This window comes from Macrobrachium nipponense, chromosome 36, assembly GCF_015104395.2.
Source record: "Macrobrachium nipponense isolate FS-2020 chromosome 36, ASM1510439v2, whole genome shotgun sequence".
Lineage (NCBI taxonomy): Eukaryota > Metazoa > Arthropoda > Malacostraca > Decapoda > Palaemonidae > Macrobrachium > Macrobrachium nipponense.
In genome coordinates, this window is record NC_087220.1 from 32,273,191 (window position 1) to 32,292,714 (window position 19,524).

The window sequence follows — 19,524 nt, forward strand, 5'->3', positions numbered from 1 at the left end:
GTCCAAGCAATGGCTACGATACACACCCATGTCAAAAAAAAAAGAAAAAAAAATTACCAACTATTTTCTAATAAAGATTTCACGAGACTTATTAGTCTCTTGTCTAGTTCGCCATACATAGATGTATATGGGTGTAGTAACAATTCCATGAGAGGTAACACAATTTTAAACGAACTCACAAGAGACAAGCTTCCAATTCTATGTCTATGGTAGCTAGACCGTCCGTAGCCATGACGTCAGAGGTCACGTGATCGCCTGGGCCAAAGATTTATATCTCAATATATGAGGAGGTATAATGAATCAAACCACATCTCTCCAAAACTACATTTATTTGTCTCCAGAAAGCAGCAGTATTCTTATTAAAATGTTTAAATGGCCGTTCGTTGTACGAAAGATAACATTTTGAAACTTTGACGATTTCCGTCGTCGGCTGTGATGCCAAGTACTACCATTTTTATCAGTCAACCGAACGTTTTAGAGTGTAGAGTTGCTCGTCGATCAAGGAAACGTGAATTGGAATGCTAAAGAATTGAGTCTTAGAGTTGTTTGTTAAATAAGAAAACATGAATTGGAATGCTAATAATTAATTGTCTACAGTTGTTTGTCAATTAAATTCTGAATTAGTCATTTTGCTTTCAAACGATAAAAATTGGCCACTTTTTAATCATCGAAATAATAGAAAACGCGTAGCTATCAGTTTAACGTTGCTTATACCAAAAAAATATACCAAAAAATCCATAATTGCTTTGATTCCCAGAACCATTAACATAAACGAAAAAATGCTAGCATAAAAAAACTCGTAGGCCACCATCTTTGTACTCCTTCACCATGTTCTACCTCTAACGAGGCGAACAAGGTGACTTTTAATTAACCAAAAATACCGCCCATTTTATCCCTTGGGGGCGTCGCATCGTTTACGCCTCTTTCCATCGACACGCAGTTGGCCCATGACGAATTTCTGCCTCTCGATCCTGACTTTAATCCTCTGGTTCTTCAAGGCGTCACAGAGAGTTTCCAAGGCGGTGTCCAGTTGGGCGGGGCTTCCCATAGCCTGTGCGGAGAAGATCGGATTTGGTTGTTTGTTGGTAATCGCTATTTTATCCTCCTTCTATTATATTTCTCGTATTTTTTTATTCTATTACACTTTGCTCCTTGTGTTTTAAGATTTACTTACATTTCCATCTATTTATTTATCAGTTTTAATCATTTGGCTCTAATTTCTGTTATCTTCTGTTACGTCTTTCAAATGAGCACCTTAATATTCTTGATTCTATTATGTAATTTACATTCTTTCCCTTATTTTTTTTACTTAAATTACCTGGTTCTCCTTGTGTTTTATGATTTACGTACATTTCCATCTATTTATTTATCAGTTTTAATTATTTTTTCTCTATAGACTGATCCCTTCTTTCTGTTAGCTTCTGTTACTTCTTCCAAATGAGCTCCTTAATATTCTTTGGAAGCTTCAAGAATTTCAAGTAAGTGGCCCCTTTGGTGGGCTTGTTCCCTATTAATAGGGTTCATCTTCTTAATAATAATAATAATAATAATAATAATAATAATAATAATAATAATAATAATAATAATAATAATGGGTTCTTTGTACAGTAAAAGAGGGACAACTGCCACTCATCACTATTAAAATAGATTATACTTATTTGCTTTCATTATTATTATTGATATATAATATACGAAGGACTTGCCTGTATGATTCAATTTCCTGTTTGTTTTATTATTATAAAATAAAATATCAACAAGACTTATTTGTTTTTGTAACGAGTTCTAATAATAACTGAAAATCTAACAGATTTTTAAATTTTATTTTTATCCCAACCATTTTTCTTTAAGTCACCCCGAGGTACCTATAAAGGATACGGAGAAGCTGCGGACAGCTAAAGACAGGACATTTCGCTTACCTTCAGAAGTGCCAAAGGACGCTTGCTGCCTCTGAGTTCGAAGTCGAAGTAGTAGGCTCCTCCGACCTTCTCGTTCAGCTCGCTGTTCAACTTATTTAGGAACTGTTGACGAATAAAGAAAACTTAATTAATGGGAAGCCATGTTTAGTACTATAGCCCCTCCTCAGGGTTTTAAGATTATTTTTAAATATAACTTGTCAACCACACAATATAGAAAATGGGTGTAATCTGTAATCCACGAGGGGCTAGTACTAAACATGGCATCCCAAGGAGCTTCCGCCATGTTTAGTACTATTTTCATAGCACCTCGGGGATCGAATATATCGTTTAATAATATCATTTGTCGAGAACACAGTACAGAAATGGGTGTATATTATACTTTGATCCACGAGGGGCTAGTATTAAACATGGCCTCCCAACGAGCTTCCGCCATGTTTAGTACTAGTTCCTCAGAGGTGATGCATGGATAACAAGTCAAAGTATCACCGATAATTGTTCACAAGTTCCCTTTTTTTCTCATTATGTTTGATTTTGGGCAAAACAACACAACGTTACTTTCATATCAAGTTCTAGTTGCTAGTTTTATGCTTTAGTACAGCCATTTGTTCTTACTAACAACACGAAACTGTCAAAAGCAGAATTTTGATTCGATTTGTGCTCCGTTACTTTACGCTTTTTTTTTTTTTATTTGTTTAGATTGGATTGTCACAACTACAGTTGATCCTAGTTTACTAACTATTGAAAATTCAAACCATCGGGGGGAAACCCTTAAAAAAAATAATAATAATAACTTGGGGATCAAGTGTGCTTTGCCATGTTTAGTACTTCAGGGACATTTGATCCCCGAGGGGCTAGTACTAAACACGGCAAAAGTGTATAAACAAGCAGATAGAATGCCTTCTTTAGTGGCACCTATTAAAATATATGGTGACATTAAAATATATAAGTGCATTATAACTGACTATTTAATTATCTCACAATTACACTGAATTGAACTGAATTATGCCAATACCATGAACCGCTACTATAGTTCAGTAAATGCTAAGTAATTTCGTCACAGCTGCGTGGGTATGTTTTCAATATCCTTTTTCCTTCCTCCATGTTTTTGGAGGGGGGTGTGGTGGTGTAGAGAAGAAGGTATGTGTATACCTACACAGCTAAAGGGAAGATAAGACATTTCGCCTAGATCAGCTCTGATAATTTGCAAATGGTACTAGATGTCTTGCGAAGCAGCATGGATCTGTTACGGGTGGGCTATATTGACGCGACCTAACTTATATAGTACTACCCCTTCACTTACCTCTGCCTTGTTTCCCTTCAGGACCTTGCTTTTGCCCCACAATCCTTTCATGGATATCTTCTTGGTTATGGCGTCTTCGGGGATAACCAGATCTTGCGGCAGGACAGGGAAAGCTGATGGATAGAAAGTCAAGTTTGTTGGTGCTAAGTATGACTGGAAGGTATCGATAAATATAGCAAAGTATTTTGAATTTATGCTGAAATATAGACTTGTTACTATAAATATGTGAAATTAGGGATTTAACAAAATCCTTATGGAATTTGTGAAATGACCATCTCTCTTAGGAACCGATCCCCAAGGGCCAGTACTAAACACGGTGAAATAGTGATTCATCTACACTGTTTTGCTGTGTTTAGTATACTAGCCCCTGGGGGGATCAAATGCACTTAGTGACATTTGATTCCCCAGGGGCTTTAGTACTATACACAGTGAAGTACATTTGACCCTTCATGGGCTAGTACTATACATGCCAAAACAGTGTAGATGAATCACAGTTTCGCTGCGTTTAGTGATAGCTCATTTTGTGAGTTCCTTAGGGATTTCACATATTTACTCTAACAGACTATAGCTGGACATATTTATTTTTCAGTAGCAACTATATCACACTTTAATAACATGTAGTACTACGGTAAGTTTACTGGACTTAAATTTTCGAGAAGGCTAACTCAGAGTGATCAGGCAGTATGTGGCAACTCACAAACTAGCTCTGGCTTCTCTTCAAGAGCCCGTGCCAGCACAAGGCTGGATAAATCTAACTACTACTAGAAGGTGGCAGGTCGTTGTATTTTGCTACTGATATCCATATTTTGTTTAAATAACTATTTGTGGCTTATCTATTTTCCACTTACCCTCATTAATTATTTTTTATTTCAAGGTAATGCATGGCCTGAAGTTGACAGGGTCTTTTGGTAAATTTCCGTAGGCTTTGGCACAACTCGTCAAGCATATTTAGCTGATTTCTCTTAAAAGATTATCGAGTACTTCCTTCACTTTTTGCAATTTTGTATGACATATTACAAATTTAGCACAGTGATAATTTTTTTTTTTTTGGGGGGGTTGGGGGGGAGTTAATTTATCTTACTATTCTAGTAAATATGATAAAATATTCAATTTCTAAAAAAAAATGTTAGCTGGCTTTTTCCACTGATCTCTAAATTAGAAGACAATACAAACCATCAGTTTTGACGGCCTGGCTCCATCCTGCTGGTGTAACCTCGATTTTAGTCTGCAGTCGGTAATTTGGCTCGGCAACAGTAATTTGGAACGGACCAAGCGTAAACTGGGAGATGTCCCCATCAGTCAAAGTGAACCTTAAATGATTTAGGATATCAGTGTGGGAATCGGATTACTTGACAAGCATGCAGTAGATGTCCCCATTTAGTAAAAAAAAGCCTCAAAACTGGAACCCCATACCCCTCTTGATTAAAATAAAAATGGCGTATAGATACATCTGCAGTCAAGTCTGCTTAGTATTTTCTGTGAGCTTGTTTGTTTGCATGGTGTTTTTACATTGCATGGAACCAGTGGTTATTCAGCAACAGGACCAACGGCTTTACGTGACTTCCGGACCACATCGAGAGTGAACTTCTATTTTCTGTGAGTGACAGTTAGGTATATCAAATCAGACACCACCTATGGCAAAAACTCTGTTTTTTTTTCTGAGATAGTCATTAAACTTGTCTGCCACCATTGTAGATTGTTGTGAACTAACTCTTAACTCCGCAACAGCCTGTGGATGGACTGTAATGAACTGGAAGTGGAGATTACATACAGGCCTCCAAAACAAATAGCAGCTTATTCCTGACAGCCTGTGATGTCTCCTGGCATTAAGGAACAATCCTGCAACATGCCTACAATAGTTGTACCACTATTGATGTACATTAACTGTATATGTCTGACTGCTGCTGCTATAATTCTATGGTGGAATCTCTATATGTCATGCGGGACAACTCATTGTAGTGAATCTTGGGGTGTCTGTGGGCAGGTCTAAGAAAATTTGTCTCAAGAGAGACTGAGCTTCAAGTTAGCTACAAGGAAGGTCAAGTTCTTACTTGTGCTAATTACATCATAGAATAAGATAGTGGGACTCAAGTTATCTGATGAATTTGGTCACGATCTACAGTAGTTTAAGGTAGTTACAGGATTGGGTATTTTTCAAGAGGGGACAGTGATTTCATTTCCCTTGATGAAGCACCTTAACAATGGATGATTTGGTATACTTTTTAATTAACCACAATACAAATGAACAAACTGTAAGATGACGGATGTAAGGCAGAAAAAATTTAGATATACTATAACATATTTCATACTGAAAGTACTTTAGCTAAACATATAAGTTTCAGGTAATCCATGTAAAGTTATAGTACATTTAAAGCAGCTAATCTTACTGAAAAGTCCTGGAACTTGAAGCTAGCGTAACTACATTTACCAGCAATGCAAATTCTCCTAAGTAGAATGTTAATTTAAAAATCCTTATGGCGTTTCTGTTAAGAGAATAATAGATCTTGAGCAGTACTTACTTTGTGTTTCCAAGCAGTTTACCATCCTTCTTCTTGTTGGTTATTTGGATCTTGCCGTTTAGTGTTTGGCCCTGAATAGGTACATGGAATTTAATAAAATCATGAGTGTGACCATCCCTACGAGCATTGGTAGTACTAAGTATGTGCTAAATCTTAGAGGATACCTCACAAAATGATTAACTAATTGACAAAGGTAGTGGTAGTGTTTAACTGCAGAATCTCTAATCCCTAATTGACTAATTAACAACGGTTGTGGTAGTTGTATTTGAACACCAAATCCATGAAACAATATCAATAAAGCAAACTGACTGCTTAACACTGGTAATCAAAGAATGACACATTTTTTCAAAGGAACTGTAGATAGTATGCAAAGTTTGTCTGATATGATATCATCAGTCCAATCACAAACAAAGTGAATGAGATAAGTGCAACTTACAGTCAACAGTGCAGGATCAATTGCCATGCCAGCATCCTCATCAAAGAGGACGAAATCCAAGTAGAAGTCTGTCTTGGCATTGACAAAGGCAGGTTGGGATACGATCCTCAGCGATACAGGTTTCTGGGCAGTTCTGGAATTTAACGTAACAGGACATTAAGCATCAGGGAAGTCTACTGATAACAAAGTTAATGTTACAACTAGTTTTCCCGCGGGCTTTAGCAAAGCATTCACTGGCAGCGTCAAAATCAAAACTTCAAAGCAGTCGTTACTTTCACCACATAGAGTGTGGTAGGTTCACTTGCATGTGGGTGGACTTCTGCTTCTGATGGTCCATTAGGATGCAGACTTTTGGATCTGACTAAATAAAGATGCAGACTTTTGAACTGGACTGTTACCCCGTGACAGGGACAACAAAATCTGACTACATGAGGATGCAGACTTGTGAATCAGATTGTACTTAGGGCGATAAAAGATTAAATCTACCCATACATAGGATGCATGTCTATGCTGCTCACATCATCCATAAAAAGGGCAGTGCTTATAAACTTGCAAGGTACCTTAGGAGCCTGCTGTGAAAGGCAATTAAGGGTCACAATGAAGCAAAATATGCCAGAAGAATAAGTGACTGAGTTTAAGATGAATTAGCAACAATATATTACTAGTGAAGTATCACGATTAATTCAAATACAGTATCGTGATTTAGTGTAATTAGAATAATATTTTTCATTATCAAACTGGGTTTAACACATTTTATTAGTTGTTATATAAGTGTCATTGTCAACATGATTACTGCAATTATCAGCATCACTTGTGTCATGGTCATTCTTGTATTAGTTCTTAAAATGTTTTCCTGCATGGCTCATAATACATGCAATAAACACTAGTAAACCAGCAAGTACTTGGGAAGGAAGATGATGTTCGGCATTACAGATGTTATGAATCACATACGCAGCATCATATACAAAATTCTCATTCTTACCGGAATGTGTAACCAAGTCCAGTATTCAGCACAGTTGCTGTGTGCGGAGAAGCGATGACAAAGGACAGAGTGTAACCTTCACCAGCTCGATTAACCGCTAAATTGGTAAAGTTGGCAGACCCATCCCTGTACGGGACGATGGTCGTTCCCATAAGCACGGCACCTGGGGGTCCACCGCTGAGGACAGCTTGGAATTCCCATGGTTCACTAGCATAACCGAGGTCTTCTATATCGCCTCCCTGTGAAAATTCATCATAACTTATGTAATATTTCAGTTCCTCTACACTTTGCTCTGCATATGTACGCTGCTTTTATTTATTTTATTAGCCAACTTTCATTTCCGTTGTTAAGCAAGCTTCTAAAGAATAAAAATCCTTAGCAAAAAAAAAAAAAAAAAGGCATGGGCAACATATTTAATAATGAAAAAGCCCCAAAGCAGTACTCACATCACTCGTGTGGACAGTAATGACAGGTTGAACAGCGAAGGGTGTGAATGCAACATTATCCACTGGGACACCTTCTTCTACTGTCGATCCACTGGGTTCTTCGTATACAGTTGCCTGTAGACTCTGGTTGAGCTTAGCATTCTCTTGCTCCTGCTTAACATTGCTGTACAGCTGGCCACCTTCGATGATAACAGAACCAGATGCTTCAGTTGCATGTTCTCCTGCTGGCTCTGGAGGTGGGATAGGATCTTCAACCTGAAAAATGGAATTGTTGTTGTATTAAGCTTGGGGCCTCAGATACATGATAATGTTGCTTAACCACAACTCTTGACCTAACTGATGCTTGTAACTAAACTGTATTTAAGGACTTTCAAAAGAAGTAAAGTTGTTTCTTTGCATTTTTGACCCAAGAAGTGATTATTCCTTTGATGTATCCATGACCTACAGCTAATGTTACCTCATTGACTTATGAGCCTAGTGACTGTCACAGCTAAATTTAAATTCATATGGGCATTATAGTTAATCTATCACCTAAAAGAAAATTTGTTCTGCCAAGTTCTTGACCCCCCGTTTAACCGTTCAGCACACTTTACCAGTTAAAAACAAGTGTTGAGTATCTAGTGTTTAGATGATATATAATCTGTGAATGGAAATATATATATAATGACGAGCTCAGCTATTCCTATACTAGTGACTGAAATAACTTTTTTTTCCCTCCTACAACTAAACAGTGGAATTTTCACCCTTCTATTTTTCCTTTCTGTTCCCCATTCCCCTTCGACCTGCACTTGAATGCCTTCCCATCAGCCCCATGATAAAAGAATCTACTCTCTCAATTCCTCATTTCATCCGAGCCTGCTCCACAAGCCCAAACGACAGTCTTACCTCGAGTGACAACAAATTCATGGAGCAAGTGGGGCAGTCTCCCTGGAATGAATTCACTAGGTTTGCGACTGAGTGCGACAGTTGGTCATAGGAGAGGAGCTGTCCAGTTGCTGCACTGTCAGTACCAGTGGCCGTTGTCGTCGGGGCGCTGGAGACTTCGAACTGCATGGTGGAGAGAAGAGGGGTTGGGAATTAAGAGACTTCAAACTGGACAATGTAGTCTGGAGGGTTAATTCATAGCCAGGCCCATGATGACATTACAGCTTCAGTATTTTAACTGTATACTTTAATGTTAATGCTGCAACTTTGGTACTGACTACATAGCCTTAGCATGTAATGACACTCATTTTGAAGTGTTACCAGAATGACTTAAAGTACAATAATGTGTTCAATGGACAATCTAGTGAATATGAATTTTGCAGTTGAAGTATCGCTTGAATAGAATATATATTTCCACTGGCTGAATAGTCCAATATATACCGGAACTACAAATGTACAGTGAAGTTCACTGTTTCCTCTGAATGTCCTTTTCTTGCAACTTCGTTGTTTTTTTCATAACATTTAAGATTACGAATGCGTTCTACCGTGGTTTTCTGGGTTACTATATGTCTTTTTATTAATTTTGAAAATGGCACTTAACAAGAGATGAAACCTTGAAAAGAGTATGTTACTGTGTTTTGTTCTCAAGCACGTCTCTTTATTAAAGGGCAGTCATGAATGATCGATTGTTTTGTGATGAGAATAACAATAAAACATTTCGACTGGCATGCCTAGAACCAACATCAAAAACATCAACAACAAATGCTGACTCTAGATAAAGCCTGGATACAAGAAGGGGAGTGAATACGAGCTAAAAATCGTCAAAATTTTATACTACTGAAACGTGCAACAGAGATCAGGACATAAAAGCAAGGGATACTGAGAAGGGGAAGAAGATAGGCATAATTACAGTAGCTGTGAAGGACACAGTGGCTTCCCTTTTGTGCCTGCCACTGGTCTCCCTGACAATGTTGGTGACGACAATGTTGTCTGGGGAGATGCCCAACATGGCGGCCACGTTAGCTACCAGATTCTCCTCGTAGAAGTCCGATTCACTCACGACCGCTCCGGTGCTCAGGACAACCATGGGCCTCGTCTTGATTTGGACCATGTGTCCTCCCTTCAGGAGCACATGCAGCATCTTACGGGATCTCTCCAAGAAGTTGGATCCTACGGGCTGTTGGCCGGGAGGGTTTTATCAGTGTGGCCGAACTCAGATGATCAATAATAGTCAAATTTCATTGGTGAAAGGTATGTGCAATCCCTGTGCTTTAAATACCTTATATTCTTGTTCTTTTCTTATTATACTTTTAACTTTACAGCTGTACAACAACACATACAGATTTAAATATACTGAAATGCAGAAAGTAATAACATGGGGGCATCCGTTACAGGGTGTATACAATTGTGGCGTCTGTATATATTTATGAGTAATATTATATATTCATTATGCTCATTGTGTGTACAGTGAAACCAGAGCAACGAATAAACATACATCACTGTGTGTAGGGTAGAAAGCTTGAGGATTATTTGGATCAACAGGCAACAGCTTGTAGGCAGTGGAAGATGTGTCAATGTTGGTGGGTTTGACCAAGGTGCCGTCCACATAGACGTCGTAACGCTGCATCTTGGGGAAGAAGATGCGTAGCAGCACCGTCTCGCTCGCGTCCGAGTGCAGCAGATGGAGGCGCATGACCTGTTGTCAGGACATAGATAAAAATAACAACTGAATGGTGGAATTTGTGTGAGGGAGTTGATGTGCCAGATATATGAACAAAAGATTTATTGACAGGATAAAGGGTGAATGGTACAGTATCTGTAAATGGGGTAGATGTGCTACTTCTGTGTGGTTGAAGAGAACAGTGGCTTATACCGAATGAATACTGTGTAAACATCAGTCGATTTAGCAGTGCACTGCATGGAATAAAGGCACAATGTAAGGAGATCTAGGGCTTGTGTGCCAGAGTCTCAGCCTTGATGCAGAAGGTACAGAACAAATATAACACCGACTTAATTTTTTCTTTTTTCTGAATCCATTGCATTTTCAGGGATCACAGATTAACAAAGAATACAAGTAAAGTATGTCTATACAGGTGTGTGTGCTCATGTACTAGTCCGCACATGTGTGAGTCAGAGTACCATACTTATACATTCTCAGGAGCCACCCATTCTTAGCACAAAATGAATTATGTGGAATATAAACAATAAAGTTAAATTGAATCGATAGATACCTGAGGTGGAGTGCTAGTCATACCCATTTCATACGTATAGGTGGAGGCAACAATTGTGTAGAAGGTCGAGATCCTCTCCTGACACGTGTACCCGAAGCACCATCCTCGGTCCATGGGTCCATTAATAAGGTCCACATACCCATTGGTTCCTGAAATGATCACAGGATGTTACAGAAACGTATTAATTTATTTTCGGAGGCTCATATCTACTCGTGGGAGACGCTCATGAAACTGGTAAAAGAAACATAATCAGGAGGAAAAGGGCAAAGCTAGGTTGCAGTTTTCTATTTCACAGATGAAGCCAATCAAGACTCGGAAATGAAATATAATGCACTTTTTATCAATTTAATATTGGCTTCAAGTTTCACTCACAATACCCAGTTCAGGTTAAAGTTAAAATCTTTTTGCCTCCAGGACTAAGTTCTACTCCAGATACTATTTTGTTTCAGATCCGGTCTAGAGTCACATTCAACTCTGACTTATGGTCCAAATGCAACTCTTATCTCATTCACATTTGTATTCAAATTTCACCCTGGCCATCACCTGACTTATATCAGCCACATTTAACTCTAACTCTAGTTATGTGAAGCTCCAGTTGAGAATTACATTTACATGGATCTTTCTTAGATAGTGACCCCCAAGGGTTTTCAGGAGTTATTATCTAGGACTAATATTTCTTGGGGGGTCATTATCTTTTTGATATTTACACTCTTTTGTTTGTTTTTACTGTCATCCCCGACAGGCTTGTACTAAACACGGCACAAAGGTGGATATATAACTGGTTAAAATTTACCCATTTTGAGGGTTGCTATCTAGGAAAGAGCCCATTTACACTTTCGATTTGCAAATCAGAAGGGTGTTCAGCAAAAGAAAGATTGGTATTTTGTCTTGGTGAGCAGGCACCACTCTGCTAGGCCAATCAAGAGAAGATGGTGAATTGTAGAACCTTAAATTCAAAACTGAACGACACAGAATAGCCACATAAGAGCACTGACCTTTCTACCAAATGCTAACGTATATATTTCAAGACTCGTTCTGGCCGATGTCTGGTAAACATCCCAGGGTTAAAAAGGGAGTTACGAACTTCCTCAGGAAACCAAACTTTCACCGAATTACAAAGGTTCTACCTTTATATTTTACTTTGAAAATTACTATTATTATCATTATTCTCATCATTCAGAAGATGAAACCTATTCATATGGACCAAACCCACCAAAGGGGCCATCGGCTTGGAATTCAAGCTTCTTAACAATACAGTGTTCATCAGGAAGAACTGAGAGGGAGTAAAATGAAATACAGAAAGAAGAGATCCCACTTATCAAACAAGGAAAAACAATTAACAACTCAAGAGCTTAACCTGGACTGCTGCTCAGAACTTTGTAAGGATTATCAGTGACCTAGATAAAAACCATAACTTTGCCTAATCAGCCTCAAGTTACTTAGCAGTAAGAGCTTTTTCTGTACTGGCAATGAGCTTTACCTGGATTAGCAATCAGAGCGATGGGGGACAGTCGTCGGATCTCTGTGTCACTGTCCATGCTCTCGATGATCATCATGCGGTGCCTGAGCGCGGTACACTTCCATGCGCGCCATGCAGTCACGAGCGAGCAGGAGGCATCGCGCACGATTCCTGAGGAAGTTCGAGAAGAGATCTCATGGACAATCGGGGATAGTGTGGGTCCTCTTGGTAAACTGAAGCTTGGTACAGGATAAACACTCGTTTCTAATGTCAATCGTATTCAATATGGTTCTGGGGTATACTTGATTTGATTTAAGAGTGAACAAAATCAAAGAGTTAAGTAGCTATTTTACACAGTCTAAATGAAAACAACAAGAACGTCATTAGAATATATAACTTAACCATTAAAAACAAGATGCATCCATTACAAACATTACAAAGGTCCCCCCTGATGATGATGTTACAACATAATTTAAATCACTGACAGAAAACTATATCATATTTTATATTGTGATTTATCACGTACGGCGCAGTAAACGCCGAGATTTACAAATTACCAATGCAAAGTGCCCTACTGCAACTAACACTGAAGGTATGGCAAAGCCTGAATGTTGAAAAGCTCCTAATTTTACATTATTTTACCTTTGTTGGGGAACTTCGCACTGGCAGGGATCGCAGATCCATCTGGATTTTGCTTCAGAGCCACAGGGATCCTGTAGTCACCCACACCACGTGAGCGGTCACCGTCCCATTCAAATTCAGCCATAGATGTTGCTGTGGCGTCAGCAGAGCCTGAAGAGAGGAAGGGAAATCTGGTTTGAAGCAAGAACCTGTACTGGCATAAAGCCAGCTCAATCAAAAACAAGAAGTTTGGTCAGTTTGGCTCAATACTAGAACTGAGACTGTTCAGCTTAGGAAGAACGTTTGCATGCTGTTACAAGTGGTTGTGCATTCCAGTCTGCATTATGCGTCCATGTACTAAGTGTATACTATCTGCAATGTAATCTCCATAAGATGCACTTACGACGCAAGAGGACAATACCTTAGTAGCTACATTTTGCATGCCAGAGTTCAACACTTACAACATGTAAGAGATACTTTTGAGTAACCATACAAACTTGCATTTAGAATGGGAATAAAGCATCGAGTTATTTTGAGGGACTAGAAAAAAGAATCCATCTTAATAGGGTCAGAGATCATACAAATCATGCGGCCATGTTGAAGGACTTGGAAATAGTAAAAGAAAATGTCTACGGTGAAGGAGGGTTAGCAGAGCGTGCAATTACATTACACTGAAGGAACAGAAAATAAACAAAACTAGTTATTTATTTAGGAAAGAATAGAAACGACAATCAAACCATTTAATTACGATAAAAAGTCATTCAAATGATAAGACTCAGCATCATCCTGAAGAGGATGTGGTATTCCCTGACATAAGAGTGTATTTCTGATATTTCAATGGCTGTCTCTAAGTAGAAGTTGGGCGTGAGAGCTCAAGGGTGACAGTCTGAGAAATTATGTACTTTGCAGAAATTATTGTGCGCTGTTCACAGCTACATAAACGACAGTGCCCCCATTAAGCAGAAAAAACACCAACGTCAACATTCTAGAACAGATGACAAAGTCTGGAGCACCATTCGACTCCTTGTTTCAGGATAAGGCCTTTGAACGTTACAATGAAGATATCCACTGAATATCAAGAACTGATTTTATGTCAAAATTACACTGAAGGAACTTATGTTGAAAACATTCAATAAAATATTGGTCAGAAGTACAACACCAATAAAGCATTTAATTGCACTTAAGAACCAAAAAAAAAACTAATATGCTTACCAAGAAGGGTGCCATCCAAATCTGTGACCACAATCTTCTTGAGACCATCGCAGTCCATATCAACACAATCTGATGGATTTATACGGGCGAGATTTGGTCTATTGGAGAAGAAAATAAAACATTAGTGTTTCGCAGCAGCCTTCTCCAGTAGTTGTAAAAAAAAAAAAAAATCTGGTAAATTCATAGTTAAGTTCAACTTACCAATCTTAATCTTATTTGCACCACCTTCAAAACAGGTAAATAATGACGCTAAGAAGTGGTACTTTGAATCAATTTTCACTTCACATGCATGAGTGCTCATGAACTGAATTGAATACAGAATAATGGCCAAAGGCCAAGCACTGGGACCTATGAGGTACATTGGCACTGAAACGGAAATTGACAATAAAATGTTTGAAAGGTGTAACAGGAGGAAAACCTCAAAGCAGTCGCACTATGAAACCATTATTATAAGAGGGTGGAAAGTAAGATGGAAGAAACAGAATATAAAAGGAGGTACAGTAAAAGGAACGCAAGGGGCTGCAGCTAGGGGTTGATGGCATGCTGATTAGAACCTTAAGTAATGGCTAATCTTAAGTAATGGCTGCATCGCATCGCATGAGTTGCACTGAGGGCACTAACCCTCTGTGGAGACAACCAATTACAGGCAGTCCCCGGCTTACGTTCTTGAGACGCGTCGTAAGCCGATAATCGTCATAAGCAGGAAAATTGTCAAAAATCCTAAGAAAACCTTACTCTTAATACTTAGGGTGTATTAAAATCTATGTAAGCTGCATTTTCATTGCATTTTTAATTAAATTAACCCCTTCAAATATTTATTATTTTTGCATTTTTGGAGCCCTATTTCTTCCATCAGATTGGGGTTGTAAGCGTTTTAACCCTGGAACATGCGCCGTAAACCTGGAAATAATTTCTGATGAATATAATTGAAAAGCGTTTTAACCTCGAACGTTGTAAGCCAGGGTCTGCCTCTACATGGAATACGTACAAGCATATGTAACGGAATAAAATCTCCCCTTACTCTTGCATGAACATGTAATGATCGGAAGCCGTGTTGATGAAGGTGAGGCCGCTGGTGAAAATAGGGTGGATACCATCGTCTCCAGTAGGATTCGTTATGAGGGCCACGTCAGTTCCGCAAGAACGGGTGCCATAGTTAGCGAAGACAGTGTTCCTGACGAACATGCCTCCGTGCAGGGCAGGGTAGCTGTCAGCGTCGGCGAACCCGTGCTTCGGTGCCACTGTTAAGACGTGAAAGTATATTTGTTACTCAACTTTTTCTTTCTTTTTCCAAACACTGTTATATTCTATTAACTTTTCAGGTTGCTTCTATGAGACAAAAGGCTAAAAATTAAATATGTTTTACATCTTGAGAGATGACACAAAATATGGTCGAAACCTTATCACAGTACTGATATGCTATGACCTCTAAGCTATTTAATCAAGGGCTTTTACAAGGCTAAAGCAACATCAACCTCAAGACATTCAATATATAAAAAACACTTTTCATTCAAGTTATGTTCGCATAAAAAATCATGACAGAATTTTCAAGTCTAAATGATTCGACAGAGACAAGAGTTTTAAACAGAGATTAGGGTTATCTGTACCTAATACAGAGCCATATAAATGGGCGTACCCTAACGTCCACGACAAGCCCATGATGGGAAAATGAAGAAAAAGAGTAAGACAAGAAACAGAAACTGGAGGAGAACCCGAAAGCGTGGCGGAATCCTCGAAGGATCTCATCCTTACTATTCGGCACAGAAACGAAGGAGGCAAAGACGATTCCGGAATGCCCTCCGTTGATTCCTCCTCTCCAGAGGTGTTTCTCCTGGAAGGTGTGGATGGCCGGCGTCGACGCTTGGTAGTCGCAGGTGTGGAACGGCGAGGCTCCAACGAAGACCGAGTCCTCGGTCACGGCGGTCTTGTCTAAGAACTGGTGAGTCAGAGAATGTGGAGCGTAGGCGATTTGAACGGCTCCCACTCGGGAGTCGACGGCTTTTACCTGCGGAAACAAAATGGGTCATTATTCAAGATACAGACACCTCCCTACTTACGAACATTTAACTTGCAAACATTCTGAGATACGAAACAAACAGGATCGCAAATAAGGGCAGGGTGCTTCCCTTTGCCACCCTTAAGTTCAAATCTTGGTTTGCGTGCCTATTCCACACACGCAGTACTGTGTGCACAGTTTTTTGTGTTTTAGGATGAAAAAAACGTGCAGTACTGTACTGATTTCATATCGTACCGTACTTAAAATAGGCATGAAGAGCACACTAACCAGCTTGGAAACAATTCAACATACAAACGGTCGTCTGGAACGTAACCCTTTCTTTTTTCAAAGACATCAGCCACTACCTACTGTAAAAGGGTTATATTCTTGGTTTTTTTGCATGGATACCACAGAATTGTTTAAAGGCAAGTATTTTGTATGAAATTGGGGTTATCTGATCACTGTGAGCTGCACAATTTACTCCAGGATACTTACTATCCTGACAGGTGAGGACACATATGAATTATCAGTCATTGTAAGAAATCATATTTTTAGGGATGTATGAATAAGCCTTCAGATTCTCAATCAATGCTCCTCCACATCTATAGAAATTCATTTACAAATGCAACATATAATCACCACAAAGATAATTCTTCTTACTCCTCTTGACACTGTATTAGTGTTCCCCAGCCATGATCCACAAATAACGAATAACAAAAAAGACAGAAATAAAGAATAAAACGAGAAGACAGGTTTTACACCAACTTAGATGGAATTCAAATGTAAAAAATCTTTATATGAGTATTAACTGTTGACTTAAATGGTAATTCATTACCAAACGTTTGCTTAAGATGAAATAAAATTTCAACCTAAGCCCTTCGAACACTTAAATTTTTAAATTTGATTCATCCATTATATATTTATGTACTCAGTTCCAGCGGCCCTTTAGTCCTCTTCACACAGTTGGACTGTGGAACAGCCTCCCAAGGAAGTCATGAGTTGGAACTTCTTCAGAAGTTCAAGCGAAGATGCAATGAATTATTACCCTAGTAGTACTATTCTTGGATTTTAATACATGTATGTCTATTTACCTATTTATTCATTTGTTTTCAATAAGTGGAATGTCTTATTTCTGTATTTCCATTTACCTCCTTTTACTCCTTCCTAATGAACACCATATTCTTTAGAATCTTTGATTTCAAGTCAATGGCCCCTTTGGTAGGCTTGTTCCATATGAATAGGTTTCATCTACTGAATAATAATAATAATAATAATAATAATAATAATAATAATAATAATAATAATAATAATAATAATAATAATAATAATAAAAACCACGTGGAACGTACATTGCTAAGCAAGAAGCTTGAGTAGTCTTGCATGTAGAAGGCAGTGTCCCAAGCTCTCCAAGCATAGACGTTGCTGATACGTCTACATTCATCAACAGCTGCTCCTGAACCTTTGCGCCATATCTGTGAAAGAAATATGAACCATTCCATTAGGCGTGAGAGTTCTGACACTAAATATGTATAGACACGATTCTATTACTAAATATTACAAGAGAGAGAGCATAAATGAATCCTGTGGGCGAATGTCATTAGTTAACATCTATAAAGTATATTCGCAACATTGACTGAAATTATATTCAGAGGGAACTCGCTGCTCTAGAACTAGTTAAGGATTGTTCTTATTTCACCTTTTGCTTAGGTTAAGTAAAAAGACTAGGGCTTTTACTGACACACTTGTCAAGTTCCACAAAGTTATTTTCATTATTCACAGCAAAGAGCTTTTAATGTTTGTAAAATATTGCAGATTAGTATTAAGACTTTGGATACACTTGCAGTAATTACTGTCAAGTAACTTGCTTGCAGGAATGCAGTGGGACATTACCTGGAGCTCTTAAAACAGTCACTGCAAAAAATGATTCTCAATCATAACTGCTTATATACCGTAAATAACCTAATTTCTTACAGACAGCTTGGCATATTGTCACTTACCATGACACCATAGATTGCACCATGAACTTCATTATTTTGCCAGAGGGTTGCGTCTTCGCACGGCTCACCAAATGTCTGGTATCCAGCTTGTTCAGACCCTGTATAAATATTGTAACGCCACATTAATTCATAACTCCAAACATACAAGACAAGGAAGCAAGTAAATTGGGAGTATTTACTAGCTCATGATTACAGTGAACAGAAAGATAATCCTCCTTCTTTCAAGTCAAAGGTAGCCGTAATGCCATGTTAACATTATTTGAATTTACAGAGCAGCGCAAATGATTTTTCAAACAGCAGTACAAACCAGGCTACATACCAGCAACAACATTGTTTTCAAGAACAACACCCATTGCCTTGTTGAGCGCGAATGCACCAAACCAATCCAGATTCTGATCTTCGAAACGACCGTTGTAGGTTCCAGGGAAGAGCATCACCGACAGAAGATTGCCTCGGTAGGTGTTGTCTGAACTGTCATCCCTGATACCTAGTGAAGTGGAGTGTTCGGTAAGTACTGTTTCATTCCTGTGGTATGCAAGCCATACAGATGCTCTCCCAGGTCAGAATTAGCTCAATATTTATCCTTAGGCTTACAAAGAGCAATAAAACAAGTTGGAAAACCCAACCACGCTTATCAATCCAGTCAATGCAAAATATGAATGATGCACCTGGTTTTATAAGTCAAATCCTCTTTAAAACTGATAATATATTGAGGAATTATAACAACAAATCCCAACTCTAACTACCCCAAATGTCCTTCTTGCAAATAAATGCAACAGTACCTGAAAGATTTACATCACTTACATCACCTCATAAGAACAAATTTGCTATAAGAAAATCCCTACTCTGCCAACAAGTAAACATACTTACAAGGTCCAACAGTATGGTAGATCACGTTATCTTCAATGGTGACATTATCCGTGCCAAACATTCCAACAGCAGTGTTGTAGTTCTTATTGAAGGAGCACCTCTTAACGTAATTGGAACCATCGTCAACACCCAGTCCAACGAAAGCAAGAGAGTACCTGGGATCATCAACGTCAGTGAAACCCTCCTGTCCCATGTTCTTCAGTTCCACGTTGCTGAGTTGGACTTGACCTGAAACATTGAGAAACATTACACAGATGAATCTCCTTTCTGTTATGGTCAAGTATAGACTGAAAAACTGATGTGCCTAAGGTTTGTACCGTTGACATGGTCACAAAAGACTTACCAACATATTCAACACCGTCCACATTCATTTTTGAAACGACAATACGTCCACCAAAACTGTCCTCCTGGAGGTCAGGATAATCGTTGCCTTCAATGCGGATGTTGCGCGAGAGGATGCCTACTTCTCCAGCCATGGTGAAGGAGGTAGTACCGTCACTTAATGTGAAGCTTTCACCTGGGAGGGGTTATAGAATGTAAGACTTGAATGCTTAGCTTAGCTACAGAACTTTCATACTGGCCCTATAAATGAAGATTATTGGCTGTAAATTACAA

General features: G+C 38.7%; 1 protein-coding gene across 1 annotated transcript in view; it reads right to left on the reverse strand.

Annotated features, from left to right (window-relative positions):
• Positions 1–312: 312 nt before the first annotated feature.
• LOC135203556 (fibrocystin-L-like) overlaps positions 313–19,524 on the reverse strand; it is a 76,149-nt gene continuing 56,937 nt past the window's right edge. The window contains exons 61-82 of the mRNA XM_064233293.1: positions 19,253–19,426; positions 18,910–19,137; positions 18,359–18,526; positions 18,040–18,137; positions 17,392–17,514; positions 15,799–16,051; positions 15,068–15,287; positions 14,047–14,144; positions 12,856–13,005; positions 12,235–12,384; positions 10,755–10,903; positions 10,019–10,219; positions 9,434–9,700; positions 8,485–8,646; positions 7,600–7,854; positions 7,154–7,392; positions 6,172–6,304; positions 5,736–5,806; positions 4,390–4,526; positions 3,217–3,329; positions 1,917–2,018; positions 313–1,051 (exon numbers count right to left, since the gene is read on the reverse strand). Of these exons, the coding sequence (XP_064089363.1) occupies positions 890–1,051; positions 1,917–2,018; positions 3,217–3,329; positions 4,390–4,526; positions 5,736–5,806; positions 6,172–6,304; positions 7,154–7,392; positions 7,600–7,854; positions 8,485–8,646; positions 9,434–9,700; positions 10,019–10,219; positions 10,755–10,903; positions 12,235–12,384; positions 12,856–13,005; positions 14,047–14,144; positions 15,068–15,287; positions 15,799–16,051; positions 17,392–17,514; positions 18,040–18,137; positions 18,359–18,526; positions 18,910–19,137; positions 19,253–19,426 (3,653 nt within the window). The 3' untranslated portion in view covers positions 313–889. The remainder of the gene's footprint in view (positions 1,052–1,916; positions 2,019–3,216; positions 3,330–4,389; positions 4,527–5,735; positions 5,807–6,171; positions 6,305–7,153; positions 7,393–7,599; positions 7,855–8,484; positions 8,647–9,433; positions 9,701–10,018; positions 10,220–10,754; positions 10,904–12,234; positions 12,385–12,855; positions 13,006–14,046; positions 14,145–15,067; positions 15,288–15,798; positions 16,052–17,391; positions 17,515–18,039; positions 18,138–18,358; positions 18,527–18,909; positions 19,138–19,252; positions 19,427–19,524) is intronic.